The 15,567-nt window shown below is 42.1% G+C and overlaps 2 protein-coding genes across 22 annotated transcripts in view; both read left to right on the forward strand.

The window, feature by feature from the left end:
- The window catches only part of ablim1a (actin binding LIM protein 1a), a 41,889-nt gene extending 31,715 nt beyond the window's left edge, over window positions 1-10,174 (forward strand). For 5 of the 21 annotated variants that reach the window (XM_025897485.1, XM_025897482.1, XM_025897476.1 and 2 more), the window contains 19 exons: window positions 60-124; window positions 506-550; window positions 1,202-1,279; window positions 1,478-1,636; window positions 1,897-1,941; window positions 2,046-2,081; window positions 2,198-2,327; window positions 2,867-2,986; window positions 3,745-3,849; window positions 4,103-4,150; window positions 5,213-5,353; window positions 6,115-6,200; window positions 6,318-6,441; window positions 6,603-6,664; window positions 7,230-7,290; window positions 7,539-7,546; window positions 8,078-8,152; window positions 9,107-9,187; window positions 9,409-10,174. In XM_025897485.1, coding sequence (XP_025753270.1) covers window positions 60-124; window positions 506-550; window positions 1,202-1,279; window positions 1,478-1,636; window positions 1,897-1,941; window positions 2,046-2,081; window positions 2,198-2,327; window positions 2,867-2,986; window positions 3,745-3,849; window positions 4,103-4,150; window positions 5,213-5,353; window positions 6,115-6,200; window positions 6,318-6,441; window positions 6,603-6,664; window positions 7,230-7,290; window positions 7,539-7,546; window positions 8,078-8,152; window positions 9,107-9,187; window positions 9,409-9,522 — 1,583 coding nt within the window. In that variant the 3' untranslated portion in view covers window positions 9,523-10,174. Of the gene's footprint in view, window positions 1-59; window positions 125-505; window positions 551-1,201; window positions 1,280-1,477; window positions 1,637-1,896; window positions 1,942-2,045; window positions 2,082-2,197; window positions 2,328-2,866; window positions 2,987-3,744; window positions 3,850-4,102; window positions 4,151-5,212; window positions 5,354-6,114; window positions 6,201-6,317; window positions 6,442-6,602; window positions 6,665-7,229; window positions 7,291-7,538; window positions 7,547-8,077; window positions 8,153-9,106; window positions 9,188-9,408 lie in introns of those variants that run through there. The other 16 variants (XM_025897492.1, XM_025897483.1, XM_025897491.1 and 13 more) reach the window with 13 other exon arrangements.
- Window positions 10,175-10,723: 549 nt separating this feature from the next.
- Window positions 10,724-15,006, forward strand: LOC100697230 (probable E3 ubiquitin-protein ligase TRIML1). The gene is made up of 6 exons (XM_025897500.1): window positions 10,724-12,799; window positions 13,464-13,559; window positions 13,646-13,879; window positions 14,011-14,057; window positions 14,158-14,300; window positions 14,375-15,006. Exons 1-6 carry the CDS (start codon window positions 12,698-12,700, stop codon window positions 14,944-14,946), a joined length of 1,194 nt encoding a protein of 397 aa, XP_025753285.1. The 5' UTR covers window positions 10,724-12,697; the 3' UTR covers window positions 14,947-15,006.
- Window positions 15,007-15,567: the final 561 nt, after the last annotated feature.

The raw sequence follows: 15,567 nt of genomic DNA on the forward strand, positions 1-15,567 counted from the left end.
TAATTTATGTGTTTAATCATTTTAACCTGAATCTATTCTCTCTGTGTCACCCTGCACAGGGTCAACAGTCTGGCATCCTGGGTGCAAGAACACCACGAGAACAGAAGAAAGGCACAGGGAGCGGGTAGGAATCTGGGACCTTTTGGGGGGTTTTATGTCTCACGGAAATGTTTTACAGGAAAAGATAGAGTTTGGAATATTTAACTAAACACACTGTTATCACTCCCTTGCTGTTAAAATTTAACTTACTGTGCTGTAAAATAATTTGCCTGTTGAAGCAGCTATGTGTGTGTGTGTGTGTGTGTGTGTGTGTGTGTGTGTGTGTGTGTGTGTGTGTTTGCCTTTCCATGTGTTTATGTGTGTGTATATAAATATTTGTTCATATGCATATTTACGCGTGGCCACGTTCACCTTGATGTATGTGTGAACTGTGAGTCAGGCAGCGAAGGTACAACCCCTGTGTGATGTCCTGTGAACCCCCCTCCCCCTCTCCCTTCCTCCACAGCTAATGCCTCCGTCCCTCTTATTCCTCCAAAAAACAGAAAGGCAGGTACTGTATTTCGCTATTGGCTATGAGATGGCATCATCCTGTGTTCCACCATGTCCATAGGACACAGTGCACTGTATGCTGCCATCTGCTGGAGACAGCCTGCAGTGCCCTCTCTCTGTGTGTCATACGGAGCCATTCAGTCCTGTCTTTGAACGCGGCTCATGTCGACGGCGCATGAGACAAAGATGCTCGCACATTTAAAGGAGCAGACGAGCTGTCACAGACGACTAATGTGGCTTTTGCCTAAAATCAACATTTACCCATTCGGCAAAAAGCTTCAATTATGCCACGTGCAGACCTGCTGCTGCCATTCAGTTCATTTCCCATAAGCAGGCATGAGGTCCTTAAGAACATCAAATCACAGCACTAAATCACTCATTCACTTTGCAAATTTGCAAATGAATGACTTAATCATGAGATGACATGTTAGTGTTCCAAAGTACTTCATATAATTCATGAAACGTAAATACAGGGGTTGCCGTTCCCTCTCATCCCTCATACAGTATAAAGACCAACCGTGTACTAATAATGCATAATATCCAGGCGACAATCCTGGGTAATATGCACATGCCAGTGGGCTGTGGATCCTGGTAGGCTAACTGCTCTGACAGGTATTGACTAACAGCCACATTTGTGTTTTCTTTTTCGTAGCCGACGAGGTCGTCGTCTGAGAGTATTTGTTCCAGACCTGGTTCAAGCATACCTGGCTCACCGGGTCACACTATCTATGTAAGAAATGACACAAAGAGAGCTACAGTCTGAATAGATTCTGTAAATACTGTCAATGATATGACCCTTCTCACACCTTTTTTTTAGCATAACTGCTGTTTGACAGCTGCACCTTGCACAGCAATAGAATTTTCTGCAGTAGTAATCTCCCTTTACTCTTGTGTATGTGTGCACGTTTGTCTTTGTTTGTCTCCCTAGGCAAAAGTAGACAATGAGATCCTTGATTACAGAGACCTAGCTGCCATTCCAAAAGTCAAAGCCATTTATGACATTGAGCGCCCCGATCTTATTACCTATGAACCTATGTACACCACCTCCCTGGATGAGAGAGAGGAGAGACGAGAGAGTGTGGGAGAGGTAAACACACAGACTGCGTGCTTCTCATTGTGCGCACACAAAAACGGTCCATGAATAAAACTGAAATGACATGAATAAAACTCAAATGAGCCATGATTTTCCTCTGGAGGGATTTTTTCTTATGCAACAACAACAACAAAAAAAAAAAAAAAAAAAAAAAAAGAGAGAGAGGATATAATAAACACAAAGGACTGATTAAGATATTTTTCACTCTGCAATAAAAGATCTTTTGCCTCACTGAACTTCTGGGTCCTTCACAGCTCCACACTGCCAGGAGGGAACGTTCCCCCTTGCCGGATGACAAGGTTAGATGCACGGCTAAAAAGGAAGCACAGTTTAATTTGTCTTTTCCTTTGATGTTCTTGTGAAAATCAAAGTTATAATTCAGAGTTGTTTGATTTCTTTGCAGTCCTCAAGAAACATGTCGCCAACCCCATCTGGTGAGGTGAGCGAATCCATCAAACTCACTGTCCTGCTCTAGGCGACGTCCAGTAAATGCAGTCCAGTGTAGTGCGCTCTCGTTCATCAGCAGCTTGTGTAATCACTCGGTTGTGTTGACAGGGATCTTACGACAGGAGGGAACGCATCCTTCAGAGGTCCACCAGTCAGGGCTCCATAGGATCACCAGTTTATAATCGTCATGGATACACCCCCACTTTGTCACGGTCGCCGCAGCATTTTCACCGGCCAGGTAGGTCCTCGAAAAGACTCGTTTTGTGTATACATGTCTGTGTGTATTACTGTAGTGATTTCAGGGTTTTCATAAAGTGGATCCAAAAATCTTTGATAAACAGGTGATGATGACGGTTCAGAGTTCGCTCAGCCTCGCCTTAGCGTTTGCATTTCCCTCCCTGTGTTGTTGAACGTAACCAAAATTGACTTGAGGTTATTTTGCCTCGCTTTGATTTACGTGACAGACAATCCATTTGCAGACTAATTACCTTCAAGTCAATTTTGCCCCTTTTACAACACAGTTTGAGTTTGCTGTTCTTTCCATAAAAATTTGCTTTTAGAGTGTAAAAAATCTTCATCTTGAATACTCCTTACGTCTCACTTTGGGTGTCTTTTATTTCTTCTTTTCAACATTTGACCCCTCTGTATTTCCCGTATATCGTTTGCCCCGCAATGTCTCACCTTATATCTCCTTCCCCCGTCCTGTACTGTCCACTTCTGTTGCCTGGTCCTGGGGTTTTTCTCCCTCCCTCCCACACCCTTTCTCCCACCTGGCAGAGGCTCTGACAGGCATGCAGAAGCTCTGCTCCTCCCTGTGCAGTAACAGTGTGGGCTCCAGAAATAGTGACTCCCGCCCCACCTCCCCTTTCAGACACCACTTCCTCCCCCATAGCCAAGGTAAGGGCCCCACTCCGCTGTTATCTGCTGCCCCCTCTCTGCGCCCCCCGCCCCGGAGGCAACACATCATCTCCATCATCACCTGGATAGCGACTCCCGTCAGTGCCCACTCTGTCATTCTGGATCCATCAACATTTCTCGCCTAAATGTTTCGGTCAAACCCATGCTTTTTTAAGCCGCTGACATGCTCTCTGCTCCTCTTCTGCTTTGACTTCACCTTTGCCAAAGTAGCTGTTAGGCTCCTTGTGTTTGTGCTTTACAGCTTTGCATGCACTAGAGAGATATCAGTAATCCAAACCCGACATCCTAACTAATACTTCTGTGTTTGCTGAACGAAGGATATATATATAAATATTTCTTTTGCATTGTATTGCATTGAATGAGTCTCCAGACTCCAGTAAACTGTGCGGCTGAGATAAAAAGAAAGGTTTTACTGTTTTATAATGTCGATATGCTGCTGCATGCAGGGTGGTATTAACTTCTTAACTCTGAATTCATCTTATAAAACAGGCTAACAGACATCAAACTTCATTACTCATAGCACATTTCCCAAACATTTAATCTCAAAATTCAGAACGCCGCTGCTCTGCTTCTTCTCGGCCCCATTGATCGCATATATCAAAACTAAAAAAAATGCGCCCCATTCATTCAGAATGACTTCAGCTGGTCCCGTTGGTCCCTGTGTGTTGCACCGTTCAAATTGTGGTTCCCCTGCAGTATCCCTGCTTACCTTCTGTTCTTGGTTCTTCTCACTGGAGGCACCGACCCGCCGAGTGGCCGGAGCTCTCCCCTACCGCTCAGGCCCGACAGCCGGCCGGTCACCCCGCCTCTCTCTCAGACCCCTAAACATTTCCACCTCCCAGGTAGGAGCTGGAGCGCACCCTGTCACTGCTCTTTCTTTCTTTCTTCTCCATTTGGGAGCTATTTTGTTTTTCCCTCTCTCTTTTTTAAATAAAAAACACATAGAGCTGTATCACAGGTCACGTTTTAATGTAAATCCCAGTGTAGCATGACTTACTGTCGTTTGTTTTTACACTAGATTTTTTTTTTTAACCATTTCTACTAATCAAAGCACGGTATGGTCTGTAAATGTCTTTTGCACATGTCTGTTTTCAGATCAGGGGAGCAACATCTATCGAAAACCACCCATCTACAAACAACACGGTACCTCTCCTGTTATACTATGATCTTTTTTGCAGTATAAACTAAATTCTGTCTTTTTGATGATTAATTTGTGTCAGTGATTCCCCACCGGATACCTGTTATGAATTGTGTGAAAAATACATACGAAGTGGAAACAAAAATCCAAAGATGATGAAGCTAAAACTAACAAAAACTAGCAAAACATGAAGTTGTTGTTACGGTTGAAGGCCACAACTCTGGCAGTTGTATGAAAAGCAATTTTAAAAAAAAACCAAAACCCAATAGGTGTATAAATTAAGAAAAATATGAATCTCTAAATGAGTTCCTCATATTGAAAAGGTTGGGAAGCACTACTGTAGTCACTACTCTATATGTTATTGAGGTCAACTGGAGCTGTGTATTCATCTAACCATAGCCACCGTCAGCGTCAGTGTACAAGCAATGTTTGAAGTCTGTCTCCAATCCTTTGGTCTGACCTGTAGCTTGTTTTACTTTGTCCGTCTTAACAAGTCATAGCAGTAATAGCAGCGCTTGGCCTGTACGTGAAGCGAGGCTGTGCAGCGTTGGTGGAGTGGTGACAATTACGGGATAACCACTCTTCATTTTCCAGGAGTCAAGAGCGAGGGCAGTGGGTACCACAAGCAAGACCTGTGGCACGTTTCAAAGTAGAGACTCACAAAGGGGGATGAGCGTTACTGTTAGTGGACTGAAGCCACTACAGTGTCTTTCTCCGTGTGCTATCTATATTACTTAACAGTAAGAGGAAATTCCATAATCTGGCATTAAAATGGAAATTCACGTGTACACTTGAGGCTTTTCTTTAATTATACGCTTAATACTCACAATGAGTCTTATCCACGACCAATTTTCACTTCTTCTATGATAAGAAAAAAGGTCAAGCTTTTTCTGTTATGGAGTGGCTTGTTAAGAAAGACTGTATATTTATATATATTTATGAAAATGCTGATGACCCAGGATTAAATGATCATTGAGCCTGACGATCAGATGGTGCAAAGATGTTTACTTGTGGTTTAGGCTGTGACCCAGACACTGATAGCTCAGTTCCCATGGTTACCAACCTAGATACAGCATCCATAGCACGCCAAAGCAAGTCTGCTGATGAGATCATCAGATCTGCCACCTTCCCCGCTGCCCATGCTCCCTTTCCAGATGACAGCTCACGGAGTGAGGGTGACCGCTGGCCCTACTCGCTCACTGCGTTAGGTACAGTAGGCTCCCGTTGGGCATGTTCGCGCTGCTACCTCATAGTGGTACAACAGACACCTTACTGCCACCTAACTCTCCTGTTTCCAACCCTATAGCTGCCCCCAGAAGCTTAACTGCATCCCTGCTTTACCCCAGGCTTAAACTCTTGTTCAGAAATAGCAGTATTTGCCTTTTGCGTTTTTTGTGTTTTTTTGCTTGCGCAAAACTGAAGAAGCGTTGTTTGGTTTCTGTTGCTGTCATGTTACTTTGTGCTTGAGGCAGCATCAGTTTCTCCATTTTACTTTCCCTTACTGCACACGACGGGTCCTTTAGCTGTATGCAATGGAACCACAAATGACTTGGACAGAGATAACTGAGACTGACTTCAAACTTCTGTCTGTCTGTCTTACATTGTGCTGTTCTGTGTACTTGACATCTTTAAACCTCGACATGAGCGGCGAAGTGTAAACTTCTGCCATGTCGGTGTAGTCAAATATTCCAATGAGTCCCTCTGTTTGTCTGTCTCGTCAGCTCTGTCTCACATTTGCGTTCGACCCGCCATCATTTACTGTGTGTATTTCTCCCTGCTCGGCGCCCAAACAAGGCGGCCATATCTATTCTCTTTCTGTCTACGTTTGAAATGTGAATGAAACATTGAATGTGGTCGTACTATTCAAGAATGTTTGAAGCATGGAATCCTGCAGGGACGTGTCTTCGTGACTTTCTATACGCGTGCTTTTGTTCATCTGGTTTTTTCGGCTTGTGTTTGGCACCTGTAGGTTCAGAAGGGAGGAGAAGATCTAGAGAAGAGGAGGAGGAAGAGGCTTTGAAAAGAAAGCAGCTCCAGGAGGAGCATCTCAGTAAGGTCAGTCGAGTAGCTCCACCGTCAACAAACACACATCGGTCAATAAAGATGCACTACATCTGTTTTTCCAAAAGCTTTCGATAGCTGTGTAACTTTTTTGAGTATGCATGTTTGTAGATTCAGTCCGGTTTGGGGAAGCTCATTTTGAAGGAGGAGATGGAAAAAGAGCAGATAAGGGAGCGCCATGCACGAAGCCTCTCGGCTCAGCGCTACGATCCCAAACAGACCAGCTGTGATGCAGGTACAGAGCAGCTTTGTCAGCCTAATGCTTGGAGATCCTTTTTTTTTATAGGTTAGAATATACCATGTCCTCTAACATGGTATATTCCTGATTTTCTTTTTTTAAAATCTAAAAACAAATATAAGTAATTAATTATTAATTGGCCAACATTTATATTTCAGATCAGCCTTCTCCAACCAAAACTAACTCTCTGCCTGGCTATGGAAGAAATGGGCTACATCGGGTGAGAACATACTTTTATATGAATACCCACTACATAATGAGGTTAATGGCTTGGGGTGCAGAGTTCTCTGAATCCTTGATTTCCAATGTTTTGCCAACTACTGACATCAGAGTTGCACACATTTTTCTTATATGGTCATCTCGGGCACGGTTATAACTGTGGGGCGGGCCTTACAAGCACTATCATGTGTTTGCAAAGCCAGGCGAGGGGCAGCCAATTGGAGTAAAGTGGGCCTTAAAGAGACAGAAGTTAAAATGGTGTGTTTGAGACCTAGACTGAACCAAGGGGTTGCATAATGGGCCTGTAAAAGATAAGTAAGGACTTTTTTCTTTTTTTACTTTAAATTATGCAAAGCTACTTTACTGGAGTCCCAGAATAAAACGTGGAGCCGGAAATGAGTATAATAAGTCCCCCTTCAAATGCAGTCTGTCTTGACATCAAAAGCAGAAACACTCATTCCTGATGTGCCTTAAATATTTCAATTAAAAATTAAATGAACTTGTCCCAGTTGAGAAAGAAAATGCCCACATGTTAATGCTGATGTACTGTTCGTGTGTTCCTGCAGCCTCAGTCCACAGATTTCACCCAGTACAACAGCTACGGGGACATGTGCGGAGGAGGCAGAGGTGAGAGATACTACCGAAAAACAGCCACCCAACAAATCTCTTGTCAGTTTTCACCACAGCTATTCAGCAGCAGTATTCAGAATCGGCTTGCTACGTGTACATAAGTAGACATGCATTTTGAAATATTTGCACAATGATTCGCGTGTGTCATCAAAGGACAGCAGTGTTGTAAATAGTAGCTTGGCAGGGGACTTGACAGCAAAACCATTAACTGTGAGTCTCATTTTCTGTCCCATTTTGTCCTGCAGAGTTTCAGGTATGTCCCTCATCTGCTTTTTCACATGGCATGCCTCCTAATCTCGCATCACACATTTTGCTTGCACGTGGGTTCCAAGAAAAATTTTGCCCTGAATGCACATCGCCCACTCCTGCTACATGCTTGCATCACTGTTGGATTATTGTCAGCTACGGGGCATGAGCGATTTCAAATTCCTCGAATATGAGAATCAAACATGCACAGCCCGGTAGCTGAACCAGTGTACTAGAAGTCCAATATACAGTCATTGCCTCATGCCTTGTTCTGTGTGTTGTGTTATCAGTGTTATGACTCAAAGCTAAACTCAGTATGTAGCTGTGTCATTTTAAAACTCACCTGAGGGAACGTAGTCATTCAGAAAACATGTAAATGACTGCCCATCGTAAATACTACTTAAGGTACCGAACAGTATCCAGGCTACTTGCTCCATCCAGTGAAAACTGTGCCCACTGTCATTAGTGGACATATTCATGCCATTATCCCTGCAGTCCCCTTCCACTATATTACATTTGTGTATGTTCTGTTCTTTAGCACATTAAGGATGGCCGTGCAGCACTTGCAAGGATGGACAGGGGAGTATCTATGCCTAATATGTTGGAACCGAAAGCAAGTATCTTCTTCTTTTTGTACTGATGACACTGTAATCTACATACTGTAGATAGAGCTCTTTTTTAAATTATGTATTGTTCACTTCTTCAGTGGAGTTTTTTTTACTGTAATAAATCCTATCCGGAAAAAAACCAAACGTCCGAGGCGATATGGCATAAACCCTGTAGTGTGGGGACATTGGTGGAAGAAATACTTTTGCAGGAAGTGAAAGGCTCACCTTAGCCGGGTTCAGCATGCTGCTTTAGGAGCTGCCGAGTCACTCTAGCGCTTAGCATGCCGGCTTCTCCATGCTCATCTGCACATAGCTTTGATTTAAAGTGGCTGGATACTGTATGCACCATACAGTAAAGAATCCAACGCCCAAATTGTCATCCAAACAACTCATATCACTATATACTGTGTAGTATATAATGGCGTATATGCATTACTGTGTGGATATGAGTTGGTGAGAGGCTTCAAAGAACTTCTAGTTGCTTATCATTGAATGTGATCAATTTCTTCTTGCACCAAAGGAGTTAGCTATTTAAAAAAAAAACTACAAACACCTTAGATTTCCAGGACAGTCATACCCATGTGGATTTACTTGGCCTACATTACAGTTTTTGTTTTTTTTAATTTGCTTTAAATTAATCTAAAAATTACAGCCTGTTACGTAACTCTGTTTCCATGTTTTCCCCCTAATCTGTTGCACGTTTCGGCACCCAAAGTGAAAGAAAGTGCACACGTCATAGCACCTGCATTTCCCCAGTGACTTAAAAAAATACAACAACCCAGTCAGCCTCCTGTCACATACCTGTTCTCCCACCCAGTGCTCCCTGTGTCGCAGTAGAATTACTAAAATGTTCCAATTTTATAGTTTTGTTTCATGAAAATGGTTTGTAAATTGTTCTGAAGCTGAACTCAAAGGCTTGTAAATCTGACTTGTCCACTGATGAATGTCTCCTCCTGAAGGTGTATCCCTATGAAATGCTCATGATAACCAGTAGAGGGAGAGCTAAACTGCCCAGGGATGTGGACAGAACCAGACTGGAGGTATCTGTTTTCCACCTGACCTTCTGCAATTAATACTGCATTTCTCTGCTTTGTGTAAAGAGCATGTTACACAAATACGACCGTAGCGAGGAATATGCAGTATCCATTTGCTTCTTGTCGTTTCTGTTGTGACCTCTTTTTTTATGGCTTTGGTGCTAACTGAGAACACCCCCCACCCTCCCCTCCTTTTGTTTTTTCTCCACCTTTGTTCTCACTTCTAGCGCCACTTAGCACCTGAAACGTTCTTTGACATCTTTGGAATGGAGATCCAGGAGTTTGACAGGCTTCCCCTGTGGAAACGCAACGACATGAAAAAGAAGGCCAAGCTCTTCTAGCACTCAGAGCCGCATGCATTTTCTGTACATTCAGATAGCACACAGCAGCTGTAATCTAGATGTAGGTTTTGGTTTATTTCCTTTTCTTCTATATATTTTTTTTGTTCTTTCTTTTTTTTAAATTTGTTTGTTTTAACCTGACATAATCACGGAAGCCATGAACTGGACTCTTTGCTCTGATGCTTCCTGAGACTATGTACTGAAAGACTTGTCCTGTTAGACTTGCACTGTCAACAATGAACGGGAATCTCTTCCGCGTTCAAAAATGACAAAGAATGAGACTGGACGATGAACAGGGTCATGTTCTTTGGTTTGAATGCGCTTGTTTTACTTCTTGCTTTGCTTCGAGTGGAACCGCTTTCCTTTTCTTTCTTGTTCGTTTCTTCCTACTATTTCTCTCGCTGTTGATTCCTGTGGAACTTTGTAAGTACAGTAGAACCTCATGGCGCTCATTACAAAATGTCCATGCTCGTAGCTTGAACATGTGTTAGCTTTCCCTCGCTTGGGCTGAAAAGGTTTTAGTCCAAAGTTTGCAAGAATTGGCTCAGTGAGTCTTTGAATTAAAAAAAAAAGTCACTGGGAAAGCAGTCAGCTTACCCAACAGCTGTTTTACTGCATCTACATGGAAATGCATCATCCAAGCACACACATATCACTAGTCTCCTTCCCATGGCTACGCACTGAACATCCGTTTGACCCTGACAAAAAATGTCTCTCTTCTCAGGCTCTCATAAACACGGCCAGACACTCTCCCTTTACATGGATTGGAAGTACAAATCATATTATATTTTAATGCCATATCAAAAGCAAAGTAAGTGACAAATAGCTAAAACCCCTAATGTGTTTGAAAGTACTGTTTTATATAAAAAAAGAAAAGAAGAAAAAACCCCACACTGCCATTTGTTGTATTGAATTCTAAGCCAATAAAGCTTTAAATCACCATGAAACATAATGATCCTCTGCTAAACCAAAGGTACCCACCGCCTCTTTTCTGTTTGTTTTTCTTTGTTTGCATTTCACCAATAAACACACGAGCTCAGTGATGTAACGCAGGTTAAGAAGTCATTTTTGGACTGAGTCGCTTTTAATCAGATGGTGGCGTCCACTGACCTAAACAAGCACTGATTAGCTAAGTCTCTGTTGGATTACACAAGCTTTGACTTTGACTGCTTTACTGGAGGGGTTTATATATTATTATGGGTTATGCACTGAACAGATATACACTCACTGGACACTTTATTAAGTACACCTTACTAGTACTGGGTTTGACCCTCTTTTGCCTTCAACAAGCTGCTGGAAACATTCATCAGAGATTTTGGTCCATATTGGCATGACAGCATCGCACAGTTGCTGCAGATTTGTGGGCTGCACATCCATGATGTGAATCTGCCATTCCATCACATCCTAAAGATGCTCCATTGGAGTGAGATCTGTTGACTGTGGAGGCTATATGAGTACAGCACACTCATTGTTATGTTTAATAAACCAGATTTAGATAATCTGAGCTTTCTGACATGGTCTGTTATCCTGCTACAAGCAGCCATCAGAAGATGTGTACACTGTGGTCGTAAAGGAACAGTAAAGCAAAAATACTCAGGTAGGCTGTGGAGTTTAAATAATACTCAGCTGGTACTAAGGGGCTCAGAGTATGCCAAGAAAATATTGCTCACACACCAGTAAACATTCACCAGCCTGAATCACTGAAAAAAAACAGGATGGATTCATGCTTTTATGTTGTTTATACCAAATTCTGACATTAAATCCAAATGTCACAGCAGAAACTGACACTCATCAGACCAGAAATCATTTTTCTGTGTGAACTGTAGCCTCTTTTTTCTGTTCTTAACTGACAGGAGGGGCACTCAGTGTGGTCTTCTGCTGCTGTGATCCGCAATTTGATTCGGCATAATTTGGTTATAACAAGTATTTGTGTGCATGTCAGCTTGAAGCAGTCTGAACATTTGTCTCTGACATCAACAAGGCATTTTTACCCAGAGAAGTGCTTCTCACTGAAGAATTTCTCATTTTTGGACCGTTCTCTGTAAATCCTAGAGCTGGTTGCATGGGGAAATGCAGTAGACGAGCAGTTTGTCAAATAGTCAGCCAAGCTTGTCTGGCATGTCATGTTCAAAAACTCACATAAAACATGTTTCTTCCTCATTCTGATGCTGTTTGAACTTCAGCAGGTCGTCTTGACCATGTATACATGCCTAAATCCACCAAGTTACTGCCATGTGACCGGTTGATTAGATATTTGCGTTAACGTCCAGCTGAGCAGGTGAACCCAACAAAGTGGCTGGTGAATGTATTGTATACATTTCAGAATACCACATGGTGAGAAATGGAATCCATCAAAGTATAAAAACCTATTTATCAATTGTTTCCTTTCTGGGTTTCCATCATGTCATATTGCACTTATATGAGTAGCTTATCGTGACTGACTTCTTCTCGGAGGCCTGTATGTTCACATTTAAGGTGAGAAGTTTTCCATTTCACCACAGTCGAATCACTCTTCTGCTGTCAACCCGTCATCATTCAGCACAGTAACCAAACATCAACTACACCGTTCTTCAGGAAACACTTGTGCACAGCATGGGACAATTTGTAGTTACAAATATTGTAAACAAATAAAACAAACGTCAAAATGTTTTTTTTTTTTAAAAATAGCATTACACACATCTTTGAATAAATAGTTTATAACAAGAAGAATTTCATTAAGTCAAACAGTATAACTCTTAAGTATTAATGCATCCCTTGTGCAGCGCATACATTTGAAAACTTCAGTGTGGCCTCATTCAGTCAGAGAGGGAAATTATTGTGGGATAAAAATGAAGGATTGCAGTGTCACATGGCACAGAGGAGATGTGTATTTTTTTGAGTGATATTTACATAAATTTACAAAAAATTGGCACGGCGAGGTATGGCTGAGCGCTGTAAGCAGAAATGAAGACCATTTTCCAACAGTCACAACAGTCCGAATCACTTTTGATTTTTGTTTTCTTTTACAGCACTAGATTAGTGACAAATCCTAAACGAAATATAACAGCCAACTCCACCAGGCTATATACAGTATGTGTACCTTACATTAAATAACAGTTAAGTACTCAGGTAACCAAAAGCTGTGCTCTTCTACAAAAGACAGTCATAATAAGTTAACAGTGTAAACATTAAGAGAATGAATGAGAACATAGCACACCCCCAGGAATTTCATCATAATCGGAGGTTTGGCAATTCTGGGTCTAGACCAGAGGAAGGCCAAATACAATCTGAAGGAGAGGTGAGAAACAAATGAATTAATCAAGTCTGACATGTTTATATATCAGATGTTCCTTTGAATTTAATGTGAGGTGGCAGCTTACAAACACTATATGGTGCGTTTCGAGGTCATGGGGCCTCCCAGTGACGACTGGGAGAAAACTGAAACAAGAAGCTACTATACAAATTTAACATACCTGAAATCATCCATGTAGGAGTGACAGAAATAAGCAGAAAGAAAAGAAAAAAAAGGAAAAGTAGTTCAATTCTTTAAACAAATAATGGTGCTAATAATGGTAACAATTACTTGGACCTTGCAGAGAACTTCATTTTCTCTAATTTATTCAAGAAAAAGAAGCAATGAACCCACTGTGTGAAGGTACAGTATGTGTGAGAAACATTGTGATGGCAAAACTATAACAAAGGTTTGCCAAAGCACATGATAAGTATAAAAGTAAGTCACCAGCATATTGTAAAAGTTCGTAATCCTAACCCTTTCATACAATGACTCATACTATAACAAGGCTATCAGGGCTGATAGAAGTATTTTCCTGTCGGTCATTGCTTTGTTGTCGTTACCATTGCATCATAATGAGCTTCTGCTTTTGCAGCTGCACTTCACTGCCAGATCCACTTTGTTAGCTTCAACTGAGGTTTGCTGAATATGTGTGAAACCCTCTCTATAGGAGACACTGGGAAAGCACCAAGAGTGTCTAAAGAAGCAGAGAGAAGCAGTCAAATATAGGCTGAAGAAACTCGCGGCACGACAGTCAGAAATCACAGTGAGTTTCGTTCACAGAACAGGGAGGTGAAATTCTTACTCGTGACTGGGCTACAATTAACTTCTAAATATTTATGCCTGACTCAGAAAAAGTCCTCAGTGATAAGGAAGAGTATCATTCGGAAATATCAAGAAATCCAAGCTGTCCTGGATGAGGACCTGAGGATTACCCTGTCCCACCTGGAGATGGAAGAGCGGGCTGCTGTCTCTGCCTTGGATGGGCTCATGGAGAGGAACTGTTCTCTGATCCAGGAGATAGAGCAGGACCTGGCTAGACTCACTTTGGCACTGGACCAAACGGACACAGAGCCTGATACAATGGTGAAAAAGCTGACAATGGCAAAGTCCAGTGGACCAGATATGACTGGAAATGTTATGTTTCCTGTCTTAACAAAAATATAAATCTGATAAAATAAAAATAATCTAGATTATTTTTCTGCTTTTTTCCCCAGTCGTTCTTTTCATACCCTGAACAGGAAGACATGGAAACAGCAGACAGGTAGGGAAATTAATTATAATCTATTATAGAAATAAGCTTCATTATTGTACGTACCAACAGATGATATATATGTTTTTTACTTACTGTGTGCCTCCACTAGAGTGATTGATCTGCTAAACCAAACAGACCCAAGCAGTGTGAGCCTGGATGAAGCTAAAGCTGAGCAGATCATCAGCCTCACCAATAACATGCTCCTGCTCATCTGCTCCCAGACCCCGATGATCAAGAAACTCATCAAGAGCTGTCAGTTTACATATTTTTATATTATTTATAATTACAATCAAACATTCAGTTAAAATATTGTTAAATGTCTCCAGATTCCAGCGAGGTGTGCCTGGATCCGGAAACAGCCCACCCAAAGCTGATCATCTCTCCCCAAGGCGATAGTGCCACATATACAGACACCTGGCAGCAACTTCCTGACTTACCTGGACGTTTTGACACTACCCTCAATGTCATCAGTTTGCAGAGCTTCAGCTTTGGTCGCCATTACTGGGAAATCGATGTAACTGGGAAGACTTACTGGGAGCTCGGTGTCACCTACCCCAACATTCCTCGGAAGGGCACAACTGAGGACTGCTGGCTCGGCCGCGGGCCTGAGTCCTGGTGTGTGGAGTTCTTTGATGGCGAGTATACGGCCTGGCATGAAGGCGTTCCGCATCAGCTGCCTTTCACGAAGCGTTTCTGCCGGATTGGTGTTTTGTGTAGTTTTCCTGCAGGGCTGGTGATGTTTCTCGAGGCGGACAAAATGACACCCCTGTTTGCCTTCTGCACGGGAACCTTCTCAGACTGCCTCTACTTAGCTGTCTGCCCTGGTCATGATCACAATGGCAACAATGCAAAACCTATTGTTATCTGTAACCCTTCATCTGCCAACAGGGATCTCTGATTTACTTCACAGAAGAGCTGTTGAACGGTTACTTTTTAAGCTGCTACTCCACAATAAGGCAAAAATATTAAAGCTGTAACTAACGACTTTTTAAAATAAAGAGTTTATGAAGTTTGAAGCGACTCTGTGAGGTTGTGCAACACTCTGACAGCGTTAACGCTCAGGCTGTGTAATGCCTTCTGTGCTCACAATAATATTTTAGTGTGATGCTGTTACAGTTGTTACAGTTAAGGCTGTGGGAATCATGCATGTCCATCACTTAGACTTTGAGACTTTCAAATTAAAACCAGGGTGTTACTAAAGCAAGAGGGTCATTCTTTGTGAAAGTCTAAGAAAATATATCAGGTACTAGTAACTGTTGGGGTATCGCATGAGGTTTTGATGTAGCAGGGGAAAGTCCTCAGCATTACTAACACATTATAGATCAGCTGGATTTGGCAGCTATTTCAGTGAATTATGATTTTAGTAAAAGCTCACTGGTTTTTATCCTGATATGAACCTATGTGTGGATCCAAAGTCTACATTCAAACAAACAGTCAGTCCTAAGCAAACATGCTCTCTGCACCTCGGTGTGCTTGGCGGATTATCTTTTACTTCACTTAAAATGTTTTGATGTGAGGA

The sequence above is a fragment of the Oreochromis niloticus genome, linkage group LG13, assembly GCF_001858045.2.
Source record: "Oreochromis niloticus isolate F11D_XX linkage group LG13, O_niloticus_UMD_NMBU, whole genome shotgun sequence".
Taxonomy (NCBI): Eukaryota; Metazoa; Chordata; class Actinopteri; order Cichliformes; family Cichlidae; genus Oreochromis; species Oreochromis niloticus.